General features: G+C 36.7%; 2 protein-coding genes across 3 annotated transcripts; one reads left to right on the forward strand and one right to left on the reverse strand.

Annotated features, from left to right (window-relative positions):
• Positions 1-3,570: 3,570 nt before the first annotated feature.
• On the reverse strand, positions 3,571-9,202 carry LOC138334938 (mitochondrial transcription rescue factor 1-like). Of its 2 annotated transcripts, XR_011210209.1 has the most exons (5): positions 8,664-9,202; positions 6,283-6,407; positions 6,057-6,129; positions 5,825-5,916; positions 5,180-5,319 (listed from the first exon to the last, which is right to left on the reverse strand). XR_011210209.1 is itself a non-coding variant. In XM_069283812.1 (4 exons), the coding sequence occupies exons 1-4, from the start codon at positions 9,120-9,122 to the stop codon at positions 5,170-5,172; spliced, it is 807 nt and encodes a 268-aa protein (XP_069139913.1). In that variant the 5' UTR covers positions 9,123-9,195; the 3' UTR covers positions 3,571-5,169. The 2 variants fall into 2 exon arrangements, 1 of the variants encoding a protein (XP_069139913.1); XM_069283812.1 differs by lacking the exon at positions 5,825-5,916 and having other exon boundaries at positions 3,571-5,319; positions 8,664-9,195.
• Positions 9,192-17,040, forward strand: LOC138334933 (protein Mis18-alpha-like). Its single transcript, XM_069283798.1, has 5 exons — positions 9,192-9,518; positions 12,419-12,485; positions 12,968-13,090; positions 13,641-13,737; positions 15,010-17,040. The coding sequence occupies exons 1-5, from the start codon at positions 9,347-9,349 to the stop codon at positions 15,460-15,462; spliced, it is 912 nt and encodes a 303-aa protein (XP_069139899.1). The 5' UTR covers positions 9,192-9,346; the 3' UTR covers positions 15,463-17,040.
• Positions 17,041-17,723: the final 683 nt, after the last annotated feature.

Below are 17,723 nucleotides of genomic sequence, written 5' to 3' on the forward strand. Positions count from 1 at the left end.
CATGGATTGTAACCAAAATTAGCCACAAACATCCTTGGGGGAAGGGGAACAGAACTTGTATAAATTTTGACTCTGGTCCCCAGGGGGCAGGAGGGGCGGGGCCCAATAGGGGAAATAGAGGTAAATCCTTTAAATCGCTACTAGTCATAGAGTTCTGAATGGAATGTAACCAAATTTGGCCACAAACATCCTTGGGGGAAGGGGAACAGAACTTGTATAAATTTTGGCTCTGATCCCCCGGGGGCAGGAGGGGCGGGGCCCAATAGGGGTAATAGAGGTAAATCCTTTAAGTCGCTACTAGTCATAAAGTTCTGAATGGAATGTAACCAAATTTGGCCACAAAACGTCCTTGAGGGAGGGGGAACAGACCTTGTATAAATTTTGGCTCTGACCCCCTGGGGGCAGGAGGGGCGGGGCCCAATAGGGGAAATAGAGGTAAATCCTTTAAATCTCTACTTGTCCTAGAGCTCTACATGAATTGTAACCAAATTTGGCCACAAACATCCTTGGGGGAAGGGGAACAGAACTTGTATAAATTTTGGCTCTGATATCCCAGGGGCAGGAGGGGCGGGGTCCAATAGGGGAAATAGAGGTAAATCCTTTAAATCACTACTTGTCATAGAGTTCTGAATGGAATGTAACCAAATTTGGCCACAAACATCCTTTGGGGAAGGGGAACAGAACTTGTATAAATTTTAGTTCTGCTCCCCCAGGGGCAGGAGGGGCGGGGCCCAATAGGGGTAATAGAGGTAAATCCTTTAAATCGCTACTAGTCATAGAGTTCTGAATGGAATGTAACCAAATTTGGCCACAGACATCCTTTGGGGAAGGGGAACAGAACTTGTATAAATTTTGGCTCTGACCCCCGGGGGCAGGAGGGGCGGGGCCCAATAGGGGAAATAGAGGTAAATCCTTTAAATCGCTACTAGTCATAGAGTTCTGCATGGTTTGTAACCAAATTTGGCAACAAACATCCTTGGGGGAAGGGGAACAGAACTCGTATAAATTTTGACTCTGGCCCCCCGAGGGCAGGACGGGTGGGGCCCAATAGGGGAAATAGAGGTAAATCCTATAAATCACTTCTTGTCCTAGAGTTTTGTTTGGATTGTGACCAAATTTGGCCATAAACATCCTTGGAAGAAGGGGAACAGAACTTGTATAAATTTTGGCTCTGACCCCCCGGGGGCGGGAGGGGTGGGGCCCAATAGGGGATTTAGAGGTTAATATTAAAATTCCTTCAGAAAAGAAACAATGAACCTGTATTCAGAACATTACTTGTCATTACAAACCAGGTGAGCGATACAGGCCCTCTGGGCCTCTTGTTCTCAAGTTCTACCAGTGCGATTTGGCTGAAACTTGCATGAAATGATCCTGACATGGTCCCGACAAAGTGTTGTTATTTTTCGGGTCGATCTGAAATCCAAGATGGCAGCCACAGTCTCCATCTTGAAAACACATTTTAAACTTCTTCTCAAGTTCTACCGGTGCAATTTCGCTGAAACTTGCATGAAATGATCCTGACATGGTCCAGACAAAGTGTTGTTATTTTTCGGGTCGATCCGAAATCCAAGATGGCCGCCACAGGCGCCATCTTGAAAACACATTTTGAACTTCTTCTCAAGTTCTACCGGTGCGATTTGGCTGAAACTTGCATGAAATGATCCTGACATGGTCCCGACAAAGTGTTGTTATTTTTCAGGTCGATCCGAAATCCAAGATGGCCGCCACAGGCGCCATCTTGAAAACACATTTTGAACTTCTTCTCAAGTTCTACCAGTGCGATTTGGCTGAAACTTGCATGAAATGATCCTGACATGGTCCCGACAAAGTGTTGTTATTTTTCGGGTCGATCTGAAATCCAAGATGGCAGCCACAGTCTCCATCTTGAAAACACATTTTGAACTTCTTCTCAAGTTCTACCGGTGCAATTTCGCTGAAACTTGCATGAAATGATCCTGACATGGTCCAGACAAAGTGTTGTTATTTTTCGGGTCAATCCGAAATCCAAGATGGCCGTCACAGCCGCCATCTTGAAAACACATTTTGAACTTATTCTCAAGTTCTACCGAAGGGATTTGGCTGAAACTTGCATGAAATGATCCTGACATGGTCCAGACAAAGTATTGTTACATCTCTGGTTGATCCCAAATCGAAGATGACTACCATGACACTATGTCTAATTAATTTCCTATATTTAAAGGCCCTTGGGCCTCTTGTTTGAAATAAAATTTGTTGAAAGAAATTGAAAATGATCCTGACATGATCCTGACAAAGTGATACCATATATAATTAATTTTACTATTGTCAAGGTAGTCAGATGACCGTTAAGGCCCTTTGGGCATATTTTTATTTGTTCAAAATTACTAGTCTTATTCACTATTAACTAGTATTGTTTTATTATAGAGATTATGAAAAATTGAATTTTACATGTATGTTTATTTGAATGAATCTCAATACAAAAACAAATATATTACCATGACTCTACAAGACCTGTTGGTACTACCCTGTACAGTATATCTTTCTTTGTCATACCAGATACTTTGTAAATCCAATTTGTTTATTCTAAATTTTTGCCACTAAAATTTTATATATCATTGTTTGTTTTATTTTAATAATCAGATTGCTAATCAATTTTATGGGATCTGACTTTTTTTGTAAATAAATGTTATATATATATCATGATTTCATTGAGTCTATCGTAGTGGTTGCATATGGACAGGGAGGATTTAGTTCTACCATCAGATGTGGCAGACCAGACTTAATTTGGGCTATCTCAGTCTACAGCTTTCTCCTCCTTCCCACACTTCCATTGAGAACAATAGGATGTAAACTGATCACTATTAAACAACTTTGTTTGTGATCCAAGGAAATTGACAAAAGTTATCTCCACCATTTACATTGATAGGAATTTCAATTCTTTTTGAGTTTTTCAAATCTGTGAATGTTAATCTTCACAAAATTATTTTGAAATGGAAATCGCTATGAAAGAAGAAGTTGTTTTACAGTGACCTACTGTTTATGTAGGATATTGTTTGTGCTGGCAAATCTCACTTTTGCCAGCTGAAGCCTTTCACTATACAGTATGTAATTAGTTGTTCACATGTAGGTTGTGTACACTGTCAAATATTTCATATATCAATATCTGATTACATAAATTACTTGGTCAAATAGATCAAGTTTATCTACATTCAAAATCAAAATGGTTGGTTTTAAAGAATCACCTTGTAGAAAGCCTTAAATCGTTTTATAAATTTCATGAACAAGTGTTATCTGTATTACTTGGGTGTAGCCTTAAAGGTATTTCTCATCTAATATTATTTATTAATGTATGCAGATTTACATTTTTAATCTGTTCATTTTCCTGCCTTCAGTAATCAGTATTAAGATTTTTTCCTGGTGGAAAATTATATCATAAGGATATGTTTGAAACATATAGTGTATGGCAGCTATGCCTGTGTGTTGTTAACTTCAATGTATTCAATGTGATTTTGAAATGTTCACAAATCTATCTGTGCAATGTTATGTGCGAGTGTTTAAACAGTATTGTACAAATCAATCATCCAAATAAAATATGTTTCTTGGGTTTATTTCTTACTTGTGTTTTGTATCTTTCAATTTCTCATCATCAAATCCAAGTTTGTGCACCTAAGGAAATTAAATCTTTTACTTATATCTGTTAGTTTTCATTCAATTGCTAGCTATAAAAGTAAAACTGCCAAGGACTGAAACTGATTTCCAAATGGCTATAATTTTTAGTTCATAAATGACCAGGTATTGACAAGTAGAAAAACAAACAATAAACAGCCGAAAATCACCTTAAATGAAACAATGAAATCTCTAGGGACCAAAAATATTAAACACAACTAGGGCCCAAGGGAAGCCGTCATACATGAAATTATAGTCAGGTTCCTTCAGTAATGAGAAATAGTGGTAACAAACTTCAACTATTGAAATCCAAATGGCTGCCTATCGACCAACTTGTAAACCAATTGGTCCCAAAATATGCAATATACACAAGAAGGGTCTTGGGGGAACTTGTGCATGGAATTGAAATATTATTTCAGTATTTTCTGAAAAATGGCCGTTACAAGAAGTGTTTACAGATGGACCATGGATGATAGTGGGCTAAACACTCAATTGTTGGGCATCTTTAGAGATTTTTGGGTCCAATGACAACTGTGCATACATTTACCTTTGCAATTTAATCACACCAAATACATTTTTGCTAAGAATCCTGTTAAAATGTTTGTCCATACCAAAAACAACACTTACAATCTCGTATCAATGCAGAAATTTAAATTTATGTCCGTGGTTTGAGATAACCAGCATTTCAAAACTTGCACCAAAACCTCTCTTTGAGAGACAATCTTAAAAGCGTTAAAGGAGATGAGAGACTACACAAGTTTTTCACTGATGAAAGTTCAGTCAGAATGACCTAGCCCTGCTCTGGATACAATGTCACATTTCTTGATCAGTGATCACTGTAATTGACTTGTGACATAAAGTGTGCACTGACAATGGATATTGAAGAACATCATCAACAATACAGATTTTTAGTTCTCCTTTAGGGTAGGACAGGGATTGGACATAAACATAACTAGTTAACTGTTAAACAGTAGAGGAGAAAATGTAGCGGCCAGACCGGGGTTCGAACCCGGGACCCTCCGGACACTAGCCGAGATCTCTACCGACTAAGCTACCTGGTCACTGATGATCATCCCAGTCCAATCCCGCTACATACCAATTATTTTTTGACAGATGTGAAATGCAGGAGCCAAGTATTACATGTGTCCACTTAATTAGAGTCCAATACATTGTGTTTATTATCCGAATTGGAGGACTGTAAATTGATATTTACTAGCACGGTAAGTGGCAAGCAAGCGTGACTATTCACAAAATGTGTAAACAGCTGGTAAAATCTCATACTTTGCAGAACTGTTGATTTTCACTGATAAATTCTATGAAAGTTCTTTTAAGTTAATAATAAAAACCTTATAATTACAATATGATTCATCAATATTTATAAATATGCCAGTATAATGCATAAACAATCACAGAGATAATGTTCATGTAATATCCAACTTATCAGATCATGCATTTTGTAGATGTTGGATTGTAGTCCGTCCAGTTACGTCAAGATTTAACCTGCCATTTTGCCCAGAATTTCTATTATTCCTTCACTAAAGATCTTAAAAATGGAGCTCTCCAAACTCTTAAACACACAACTGTATTTTTTGATGTGGTGGTAAGGGAGACAACCCTGATCCTTCTCATTTTATCATCGCTTTCTAGGACATCAAGAGCGTCGCCCGTTTTTACCTGTAACAATGGAGTATTAACCTTTTACATTAACAGCTTATTAATAAATATATCAAGAGAACCTGAATAATTTATCCCATAGATTTATCTTTGCAAATATATTAACTGCCTAATATGGGTGCAAATGGGCTGAACATGCATTCCAAACAGGTTTAATCATTTTACCGCCAAAATATTTCCATAACAAAATTGTAGGCCAGTCTTATAACAACAACACTCTTATCATATTTTTCCATAATAAGGCCCCTACCTCACCCCCATAAGCACCCCTCCCCTTTTCTGGAGAAAGAGTTAAAGTTCTAGAAATGCCCCCACCCCATGGATTTAACGATGCTTCTAATATCTGCATTGTATCTCATATTACATGAACTTGCGAGTCTTTTCCATGTGAAACACAAAGGATAAAAGGTAAATGCATGTTTATTAATTATTGCTACAGATTAATGTGCCTTGAATAGTACAGATAGAGGTAAAATATGGGTGACCTATTTCGTCCAGTACTTACATTTTGGTTCACTAATAAGCACCCCTTTTGTTACAATTTTGCGTCTTGGGCGTTAATTATGGCAAAAACGGTAATAGGAAATACATGTTTATCTAAAATTGAAAAAAACAACATCAAAAGTCTTAGAAGAAATGTTATGCCCATCCCACAAAACATTAACTTCATAAATTTTAATTCTCTGAATTAAATACTATTTACTGGTACATAATATAAGTTTAATTAAAATTCTTACTATTGTCCTTTTCAGCTTTAAAGGTAGGCCATTTAGTTTACATCGCTGTTCAGAAAGATCAGTCAAAAATGTCCTGCAAATAGATTAAGAACAGTGATACAACATACATATAAGAAACATTTATAAATTACTAAGACTTATTATCAATTATATATGTCCATACAATGTATATTTCATCTTCAAATATATATTCATTTGTTTGCATCATTTGAAATATTGTACTTACTTGCTAGATATATTTAAGCCAAATCTGCAAATTGAGTCATATCTTGCTTGCGAGATATTCTTCTTCAGCATCTTATAATTTGGTGACAAATTCACATCACCTGGGAAGTGGACTTCAGGGAATGCCTTCAATATAAATAAAACAAAGTGTTGCTACATATAGTAAGATGTAAAAACATCATTTACTAAAATGACAAGAATTCCATGGAAGAGGATGTGTTGCCTGCACAGCAGTTAAAAACATCAGATACAATAGTTATTTACCGTTGAAAATATTGTTAATACATGTAACTAAGTGAAGTTATCAAGTCCTATAACTCTTGCAAATATTGATGGATTTTGACCAGTATCAAACTCATCTGAGATCACATTGATATAAAGCAATATACCAAGTTTGGTTGAAATCGAGCATAGAACACGGAAAACATGGATTTATCGGTTTTTGTGATTTCAAAGTCCTATAACTCTTGCAAATATTGAAGAATTTTGTACAGTATCAATCTTATTTGAGATCTCATTGATATAAAGCAATATACCAAGCTTGGTTTAAATTGGAAAATAAATACTTAAGTTATCACACGGAAACCATTTTCCGGACGGCGCCGGTACTGACCCTGACATAGTGATACCTATTTGTTGCACTCTTGCATATTGCAGGCGACACAATGAGTTAGTGAAATCAAGTTGATATGTATATATACTTTGTATGTACATGTACCGGTATGTATAAATCTGGTGAGACAGACTGGTACTCGATCCTGGGACATGGTCAGAGATGATCAAACTAGACCAATCCACTTCATGTACTGTATATGTATTTATTTGGCAGGTCACAGAAAGGTAGTGTTGGGAATCGGTTGTAAAATCATAATCAATGATCAGTTTAGGACAACCTACTAATTATCAATTCTATAATCACATAATATTTACAGAAAACTCTCCTATATCTATATACACTGTATTTAACCCTTTATTTTCCCTGAAGAATTTAAGAAAGATATCCCATGAACCAACAGTACAAAGAAGTATTTTTTTAATTCAAGTTGTTAATCTAACATGTTTTTTTGAAATGTGGTTTTGAACCAAATACACACATAATGAAGGTTCAGAACAGTATAATATCAGCACAAATTATCTCCCATTTTAACATACCAGGTATTGACTTTCATAATCGATAGTCTTTAGAAAAATCATAATCGATCGATCATCGATTAAAATTGAGAATCAGTCTAACACTACAGAAAAGTACATGTATACCATTATGAATATGAAAGTTAATGATCCAACCTTCATTTTGTAGTATGACATTTAAATTTTGATAAAAAAAAGGAATAAATTGGCAATTAAAAATTCCCATTGTACAGTAAATACATAGTCAAATCACCAAAACTAGACCACAAGTGGTTGCAGCTGAAATTTAATAATATAGTCCCTAATCATTATTGTACTGGTAGTTTGATTTATTAGATTAACCTCCTATTAACAGCCAAGGTCATTTAAGTATATCCTCCCATGTATGTGGTGTATGAAATGCGTTCATATTTTGGAAGACTGCAGTATGTTCATGTTGTTTTTCTTAATAATAGCAGAACTATTGCCCTTTTCATAGTACTATCTCACTGAAGCAAGCTAGCACACCCTACCTCTTCACATTATACGTGTATGCATTGAGTTGAATGTGTAAGAACTGTGTGCATATTTTTTAAATATTGTAGTACATTGTATGTTCCGGCTCCTGGTAATAGTGGAGCTCTTGCTACCAGGGGCTGGTGTTGGCTTAGTGTTAAGATGTCTTGACATTTTACCACAAGTCCTTCATCTTGGGGCTGCAAGTCTGAAACCAATGTGGTGAAGTTGCAATGAACTATCTGCTGGTTGGTGGCTTTTCTCTAGGTACTCTGACTCTCCTTCATCATCCAAACAGTTTATATGATGGAGGAGAGTTTAAAATCCTATTAACATGCAGCCATGTATGGTCAATTTCCCAGGTTTATAGGATGTTAAACTAAATCAAACCAAATCTTTTTTATAGTTTTATCTCACTTAACCATGCCGCTAGAGACACAGAACAAAGACATCACACCTGATCATATTATATTGACGACGGGCAAATCAGTCATCCAACTCGATCCTTTATGCCGAGTGCAAAACAAGTGCAGAATCAAATTCGAAACTACCACTTTTATAGACTTCGGTGTGTCTCAACCAGGGGACAGAACGTAAAAGCTTTCCTCACACACACTAATGGCCTAAAGTGAGGAAGTGTCAAGAAAAATAAACGATTAGATCCCAAATGTACATGTAGCGGTAAGCCATGCACATTTATGATCATGCAATGGGAGTAGCAGGCACATGCAATTCTATCGCCTTAGAGTATTTTACCTTTTTGGACACAGTTTTAATGTTATCATTGTCATCATCATCATCAGAATTTCCTTCATTACTCATTTCATCGTCATCAACTCCACTTTTACTACTTTCCTCAGACTCTGTCGTTTTGTCTTTTCTTTTTCTTGACTTGTTTCTTGTTTGCACAAATGGTGTGTAAGTATTCCCAGGTCTCAGAAAGTCTTTGCTAGCGCCATAGAGAGTGTAGTTTTGTCCAAGATTACCCACCGAATGCCCATGACGATGAAGGGGATGATTAACGTTACATGTATGTCTTTTGCTGTCAGTGTCAGTGCCCATATACCTAAAAGACGTGTATGTGAGTTTACGACTTGTGTTCAAGTTGACAGTAAAGTAATCATCAGTTTTTGGTCGAAAGGTTGTGATACAGTTCAAGACACATCTAAATTCAGCAGTAAATTGCCGTCGACACATATAACAAACAGTAAACATAGCTGTAACTTAGCTGTCCGCCTCCATAACTCTACTTTCACTTTCAGCTCAACCTGCTCAACTAAACGCTTGTTATGATTACTCGCCAATCAAACATCTAGTTGATCGAGATTCTGTTTGGGATTAATCGCGCCGAATATAAACAAATCCTCTGGCACATATTGTCATTTTTGTGAAATAACGTTGTTTCTTCCTCATTTTATTGCACATTTAACGGCCTAGGAATGTCGGATAGTCGTTCAGAATCAAATGACACCTTAGAGGAATCTGTAACACTTGAACAAAACGAAGACGTGGACCGAGTTATCTTCCAGTGCAGCCAATGTAATTCTGTCGTCGGAGACTCGTCGTCGTGGACAGGATCTAACGAAATCTTGCGAACTATCAGCTTAAAATGTAAGTTAATTGTTTTAATCGACAATAAGTGATAATGAATGAAATTTGATATATTTTAGAATAATTAAATGTGAAAAAGTCATTAGCAGATTATATGATTATTAGTAAACTTCTTTTGACTTAAGTAGGCCTAATGTTTTTTTCAAAAATCACAGTGTCCACATTTTTGCTTTTGTAACAGGAGAGGAGAAAATGTAGCGGCCAGACCGGGATTCGAACCTGGGACCCTCCGAACACTAGCCGAGTGCTCTACCGACTGAGCTACCTGGTCACCGATGATCGACCCAGTCCAATTCCGCTACACTCCTCCCTCCTTTCTCAAAGTCTTCACCCTTGAAGACATACGAGACCCTTCCAAACACCACCGCCGTGGGTTATTTAGTTGGACACCAATTCTGTAACAGGAGAGGAGAAAATGTAGTGGCCAGACCGGGATCCAAACCCAGGACCCTCCGAACACTAGTCGAGTGCTCTACCGACTGAGCTACCTGGTCACCATTGATCGACCCAGTCCAATCCCGCTACACTTTAAAATACTGGGGTATAGTTAACCCATACCCATTCCAACTCAGTTTTTTTTTATGATTTTATTTTGTCAAAATTAAAGCTTTTAAGGTTAATGTACAAATACACTGGTTAATCACTATTTTGCAAGCTTTTGGTTTAACATCTAAACATTTTGTATAAAAGTTAAATATAATTACAAAACATGTTTCCAAGCCCATTAACTAGTAATTAAAATTTTAGCAAATGTTCCCCAAGTTCCTGCCTCATTTTTCAAAGTCATCCTCCTCGAAAACATCCATGTAAGAGACCCTTACATTTTAGAACCTGGGCGCCAGCAATTTTATAACAGGAGAAGTGAAAATGTGGTGGCTAGACTGGGATTTGAACGCCGGACCTCCGAACACTAGCTGAATGCTCTACCGCTGAAGTATCTGGTCACCGATGATCAGTCTCACTAGTCACATTCATTTTAAAAGCTGACCTTAAATCTTTTTGTTTGTCTTGTAAGTTGCTACAAGCAGGAAATGTCAAATTCAATGAAGCAAAAAAGATTGTCATTTTTTTAATCAAAGGAATAAGTCAAATAATCGAAAACACTAGTATTTGCACTGTATTCGAAATGTATTTCGTTATTTACAGAAATTGGATGTATATTATATGTGTATCATGCAAAATTACCTTCCTAGTAACTGAGTCTGAGTAGTTATCCCCTGCTTTCTCGGAAACGGGGGATATTAATTTGTGTTTGTCCGTCTGACTTTCCGTCAATCTGTCTGTCCGCCTGTAACACTTCGTTTCCGTGCAATAACTGTAACAAATGTAAACCGATTTTCTTCAAACTTGGTGACAATGTTAAATGCCTTAAGGGCTCGGCCAAGGTCGACCACGACTTTCGATGAACCTTATTTAGCAGAGTAATGGCCCTTTGATTTACTAAAATTGTAATTTTCTGCCATTTCCGTCCAATAAGTGTAACAAATTTAAACCGATTTTCTTCAAACTTAGTAACAAGGTTAATTGCCTTAAGGACTCGGCCAAGATTGATCGTGACTTTCAACAGACCTTATTTAACGGAGTTATGGCCCTTTGCTTAAAAAAAAAAAAAGTCAGTTTCTGCCACTTCCGTACACTATATATAACTGTAATAAATATTAACCGATTTTCTTCAAACTTGGTAACAAAGTTAAATGTTTTAAGGGCTCGGCCAAGTTCGATCGCCACTTGCGATGAATCTTATTTAGCAGAGTTATGGCCCTTTCATTTAATTAAAAAAAAGTCTTTTTCTGCCATTTCCCTGCAATAACTAGGGTTTTTGCTAAGTTTTTTGATATATATATGTATATGGTTGAAAATTTATAATAGGTGGTTGGGGGCCACAGGCCCCTGTGGTGGCCAATATCTATTTCTGACAAAAATAGCCGGTTGTAAACAAGGAAATAAACAGCTGGTTTTGCCAGCACTGACTTTTACCGGGAACCCTGATAACTCTAATAAATATTAACCAATTTTCTTCAAACTTAGTAACAAGGTTAAATGCCTTAAGGACTCGGCCAAGTTCGATTGCAACTTTTGGCTGACATTATGTAGTGGAGTTTTGGCGTTTTGATGAACTAAAAACGTCATTTTCTGCCATTCCCTGTGCAATAATTGTGACAAATGTAAACCGATTTTCTTAAAAGTTAGTATCGAAGTTAAATGAATTAAGAGCTCAGCCAAGTTTAAAAGTCACTTTCAGAGGACATTATTTTACACATCTTACTTCCGAATAAGACTAAGTTTATTTTTTCATGTTTCAACCAAGGTTAAACCTAACCTCAATAATGTTTAATTCCCTTCAATATGTCCTGAAAGCAGGGGATGGAAATTCCACGAATTTGCTTGTTGCTTTTGATATTAGTTGACCAGGTCTATACAATTAACAAATAACTACATGAACTACATATTTTTTGTGAGTACAAGTTTGCCAATTTCCATGAATAGTGTAGAATATTGGTTGGCCATACATGGATATGAGTTCGCCAAATGTGGGTAAAACTTCGCCAAATGTGGGTACAAATTTGAATGGGTACGGGATCGATATAATTTGAAATACCCAGAAAATTGTAAAAATGTTTTCAATTTGATAGTGTTTGGCATTTATAATAGTGAGGGTTGTGATCTTATGGTCAAACCAGGGCAATTTCATTTGATTATTCTATTATGCAATGTGAAAATGTCAGCATTTTACTTCATTTGGTCTTTTGTTTTTGATCCAAAGATCAATGTATTCCAATTAGTATACAATCATTTTATCCATCATGTTTGATATTACTTTTACAATAGTCAAATGACTGTTATGGCTTATCTGCCTTTCTGCACAGATGAATTTGATCCCTGGATCCTCATATTTTCAGATGTAAGCAAGAAAGTGGAAGTTAAAGACAGACTGATCACTTCAAAATCTGGAACAGATCTGGGAAGGTAAGAGTAAATTATGTTCATTGGTATGAGAATTCAGTTTGTTTATTTTAAAGATTCTTCCATGCTATAAATATATCTTATATTTTATTTGAATCGTATAAGATATCTCATACAGTATTGAGGCACATATGCTTTAAAATTTAGGATCAACATTACTTCTCGAATAAATGTCAGGTTCGTTTGCCATAATCTAATTAAGTACAGAAGCTGTTACCTTAACACAATGGTACACATGTATACTTTAGGGATCGACTTAGAGATCTGTCTCAAATTTGAAGACATATTTATGACACAGGACCACATTTTTTTCTGATCCAAGGAGAGCTTGCATATTAAATATCATGATACAGATCCCTTCAGGACTTTCTGAGAAGTTGTCGTAACAAACTTCAACTTTTTGAAATCCAAGACGGTTGCCTATTGGCAATCTTGTGAATGTTAAATTGAAGTATACATAAATTTTTATGGGTTTTATTTTGTAGTACTTACAATTTGCTACTGTGTGGTGTTTGTAAATCTGACCTTGGTCGCATGTACAAAACCACACCTGGATATCTTGACAACATGCGTGATGTCTATACACTGTATGTGGAGAAAATCTCAAGGTAAGATATGGAAACCAAAATAACTATTTAACTCATATAAAGATGCCCACACAATAGCATGATAACATTCAACTCACATAACTTATAACATAACCATATGACGTAATCTTCATCCTGTTGAAGGTGATCATTATGATGAAGAAGTAGAAGTAGAACTTACCATATTCTACCCAATAAGTGCCCAGGGCGTATAAAAATGAAAAGGTGCTTAATAAGACGAAATTTTTGCAAAGCCATACAGTTTTGGTCTGGGCATTAAAATGAGGCCTCAAAAAGGGGAGGGGCCCTTATAGGGACAAGGTCGCTTATTGGGTCGAATACAGTATTCTTATAATCTTCAAAAAGTTTTGCAATAGCCATCATTTTCTCTAGACCATATTCAAATGGACACTTCTTTTTGTCCTATAGCATATGTTTAACCTTCTAAAACTGATTTGTATTTGTTGTATAACTTGTTTTGCTTAATTGTCAATGTAAAATAAAGTTTCTACTTTTTTTTTTTTTAAGAATGAGCTCGAGGGTCACCACATAGAATTCTTTTTATTTTCAGTTATACTTTTGGAAGTTGTAGCCAAGAAGAGGATGGGAATATCAATGATATTGTCTCCTTACCTAATGTCAAAAAGCTGTTAAAGGAACTCAAAAAGGTATTTAATCAGTCGGTAACAAAAGTCTCATGATCATTTTTGTCTTGGATGCAACAAAGTGTGAATCAGAATTTATCTATGTAGCATTGATCTTAAGAGTATGTCTCAAGATGTGGATGTCATGCAGTCTAACCCACTTAATACAAACTCGGATAGTACAAAAACCTGCTGTATTCGGATGAAATTGAAATCCCCAGCAAACTGCATTCAATATCCTTGTATTTATTACCCATTTAGTACGAGTCGGTTAATACAAAAACCCGGGTAAAACGTAAATGATTTCAGAGTTTCCTGAGTAATTTTTGTGTTGTTTCAAACCAATATATTGTGCAGTGCCAAAACTGAAGTTGGCGAATTGTGACATTGGTATGTTTTGATAATCGATCACTGCTGTGTGCCAACATATGTACATAGAGTGGATATTTTACACACAGGATTTTCAGTAAAACAATAGTATGTATATCCCTGTCCGAAGCTTCACTTTGTTTTTTTCTTTATTTGTTGTACAAATATTAACCGACTTAACACAAAATCTGCATATTACGAAAGGAAAGGATTGGAAGCTAGGGTCATCTGGAATTGTAATAACCAGGTTGGACAATATAGTAATTAGATTTTACATCTGTGTCCTTGTGTACAGTGTCTATGGCCCCAGACATGAAATGGGGATATAGTGTTACCCACACCCGTCCTGTACAGTCCTGTCCTGTTTAGCTTTGATATATGGAGGACGGGGCATAATGTTTTACAGACTTTTCTAGTTTTCTTTCACACAATAATGTAGGAAATGGAATAGTTCTTTCCAACTTTGAAAAATTGATATTAGGATTCTCCAATTGTAACCTAGATTTACTTCACAATGATTAAGACTGATCAGGTTCAAAATTGTCGCTTTGTAGGAAAGGAAAGCATAAGTACAGATTTTAAGGAAATCTTAAGTTACAGAGATTTCCTTAAAATCTGTAATGCTTTCCTATGAAATTCCTTAAAGTTCAGGAATTTTCATGAAACTGGGCTATGATCTCTGATCTGATATCCTTGCCTTAACAATCAGAATTTTAAGCTAATTCCTTAAATTTAAGAAATGTTCATGAAACTGGGCCAAGGATTCAATGGGTTTAAAGTCAGTGTTGATAGCTTGAAGGGTCTTTACTTAGTCAGGTGATTTATTCTGGTTGATGCTAGTGATCTTCTAAGGGAATGTTAACCCTCCTATAATTAACCTCTTCCCTTTAATCTGATATTTTCAGTTACCTTGTTGTTTGTCTTTAGCTTCAGACGGTAATTTTGAGCTTGGACCATAGAATCAAGATGTTGGAGTCTGGTGTCCATCTGCCAGGCATAGAAAATCAACCTCCCTTGGCTAACAGGCATGAAATAATCCCAGAAGAAACCGACATGAGAGGAAATCGAATGGAAACAGTTGTACCTCAGTCAAAACGATTTGATGAAGAACCTCCACGAGGACATAGACTGGATAAAGAATCATTGAGAGCAATCAGACCGAGCAAAGAAACTGTCCTGGACAGCAGAATAGATATGGAAACTGCACGATATGATAAAGAAGAGATGGTTTCAGACTCTTTTGTCCCAGACAGAAGAAGTGGAAATGTGTACAGAAAAAATAACCAACCACCAAGTGCTCCAAGGACCACTCTGAAGACTGATGCCAGCCCTAAGGAGTCTCCGAACAGAGGGCCATATAAAAGGAAAAGGATAGCATAGGTTTACAGGTCACCTGAGACGAAGTCTCATGTGATATATTCTCTATCATCGCCTTTCGTCTGCCGTCTTGCATTTTAAGTCATGTGTCATGTGTCCATAACAATCTACATTTACTTTTTCTCCCAAACTGCTGAAGCAAATTCAATGAAATTTTGCACAAACCTTCTAAGGCATAAAGCTGTGGGAGGGACCAAAAGGTATAAAATTGACTAAAAGGACCATGTATGGTTTAAGCCCTTATTGGCCCCAAAATCCATTACTATGTATACATTTATATGCTCACATTATATTTTTTTGAATTATTCTTGACTGACTTCAAGAGGGTGATGGTTGCAATTGTATCGGAAATCAGGTGATTGCTAAGGCCCATGGACCTCTTATTATGTTTAAAGTTCAAGAGAGATAGGAATTTCAATGAGCTTTGTTAAGGACTTTGTTATATGTTAAAGAAATATTTAACCAAAAGAATTTTTAACGGTGCTTGAGTTATGATTAAATATGAACTATGTGAGGGATATTTTTTTTTCTTTTTAGTTGATTACATTTTATGGCTATCATCCAAAACTTTTATAAATTGAAGTTTTTATAGCCCTGCCACAAAATAGTGTGACCCATGTTGGTCCTGTCCTGTTTGGTCCCATTACGTCACCAGGTCCTATCTGATTTTGGTTTCTTTTTGATGCAGAGACATTTATGTCCTACAGATTTTTCTAGTTTGAGCAAATTTTCTAAAAGTCATTTGAACAGATCAAGTTCAATAGCTGTGGCAGTAAAACTTTGACTGAACTTTTTTATTTTCTTTTTTGTTCAAGTAGAACAAACATTTGACATGAAATAGGGTGTACCTTGTGACCTGATGGATAATGTTGGGGAAACTGCTTCATTTGGAGTTTTGTTTCTTGAAATTACAAAGTTGTCCACATGATATGTTGGCATTTTGGAGGTAAAACTTTACTGAAACTACATTGAACGTCTCCTTTTATATGTACATACTATTGGTGTTTACATATATATTCATTTAATGCCTTATGCAATTTTACTATGAATTCAGCATAAACAAACATTTTGAAAGAGTCAAGTTGCATGTAGTTTTGGCCATAGCAAACTAATGAAGACTGTATGAATTGGCGATAAACTTGCTTTGTAAGTTAATTGTTTCCCTGATGTACCTATCCTCGATTCTTCACGGGTTGCTATCATTGACGTTATATCCACCCCTGGACTATCTCATAGTAAAACTGAAGACAGTTTAGGAGAAAAAACTGACCAATCAAAGGCTTGTAGAGACTTCCTTTGAAGATTACAGAGAGAGAGAGTAATGCCCAAATTCAGAGAAACATAGTCAAATGCAGTGTACTGTTACAATACCTTTGATCATCAATGGACTGATTACCTGTGTAAGCTTCTGTTGCCTACAGTTTTACTATCAGATAGTCCAGGGGTGTATATAATGTCAGTAATAGTAACCCCTGGAGTATCGAGGATGTGATGTAGTTTGTTCTGGTGACTAGTTTCCACATTTTTAGGTCATCTGACCCGAAGGGTCAGGATGACCTATAGTCATCATGTTTCGTCGTGTCGTCGTCGTCCGTCGTCCGTCGTCCGCCGTGCGCCGTGTGTTAACTTTTCACATTTTGAACTTCTTCTCAAGTTCTACCGGTGCAATTTGGCTGAAACTTGCATGAAATGATCCTGACATGGTCCTGACAAAGTGTTGTTATTTTTCGGGTCGATCCGAAATCCAAGATGGCCGCCACAGCCGCCATCTTGAAAACACATTTTGAACTTCTTCTCAAGTTCTACCGGTGCGATTTGGCTGAAAATTGCATGAAATGATCCTGACATGGTCCCGACAAAGTGTTGTTATTTTTCGGGTCGATCCGAAATCCAAGATGGCCGCCACAGCCGCCATCTTGAAAACACATTTTGAACTTCTTCTCAAGTTCTACAGGTGCGATTTGGCTGAAACTTGCATGAAATGATCCTGACATGGTCCCGACAAAGTGTTGTTATTTTTCGGGTCGATCCGAAATCCAAGATGGCCGCCACAGCCGCCATCTTGAAAACACATTTTGAACTTCTTCTCAAGTTCTACCGGTGCAATTTGGCTGAAACTTGCATGAAATGATCCTGACATGGTCCCGACAAAGTGTTGTTATTTTTCGAGTCGATCCGAAATCCAAGATGGCCGCCACAGCCGCCATCTTGAAACCACGTTTTGAACTTCTTCTCAAGTTCTACCGGTGCGATTTGGCTGAAAC

Source organism: Argopecten irradians, chromosome 1, assembly GCF_041381155.1.
Source record: "Argopecten irradians isolate NY chromosome 1, Ai_NY, whole genome shotgun sequence".
Lineage (NCBI taxonomy): Eukaryota > Metazoa > Mollusca > Bivalvia > Pectinida > Pectinidae > Argopecten > Argopecten irradians.

Coding starts and splice junctions, on each gene's coding strand:
- LOC138334933 (XM_069283798.1), top strand. CDS start 9,347: ATGTCGGATAGTCGTTCAGAATCAAATGACACCTTAGAGGAATCTGTA. Junction 12,486..12,967: donor TCTGGAACAGATCTGGGAAG/GTAAGAGTAAAT, acceptor TTTATTTTGTAG/TACTTACAATTTGCTACTGT. Junction 13,738..15,009: donor TGTTAAAGGAACTCAAAAAG/GTATTTAATCAG, acceptor GTTTGTCTTTAG/CTTCAGACGGTAATTTTGAG.
- LOC138334938 (XM_069283812.1), bottom strand. CDS start 9,122: ATGTTTACTGTTTGTTATATGTGTCGACGGCAATTTACTGCTGAATTT. Junction 6,408..8,663: donor TTAAAACTGTGTCCAAAAAG/GTAAAATACTCT, acceptor TTTATATTGAAG/GCATTCCCTGAAGTCCACTT. Junction 5,320..6,056: donor TAAAGCTGAAAAGGACAATA/GTAAGAATTTTA, acceptor CCATTGTTACAG/GTAAAAACGGGCGACGCTCT.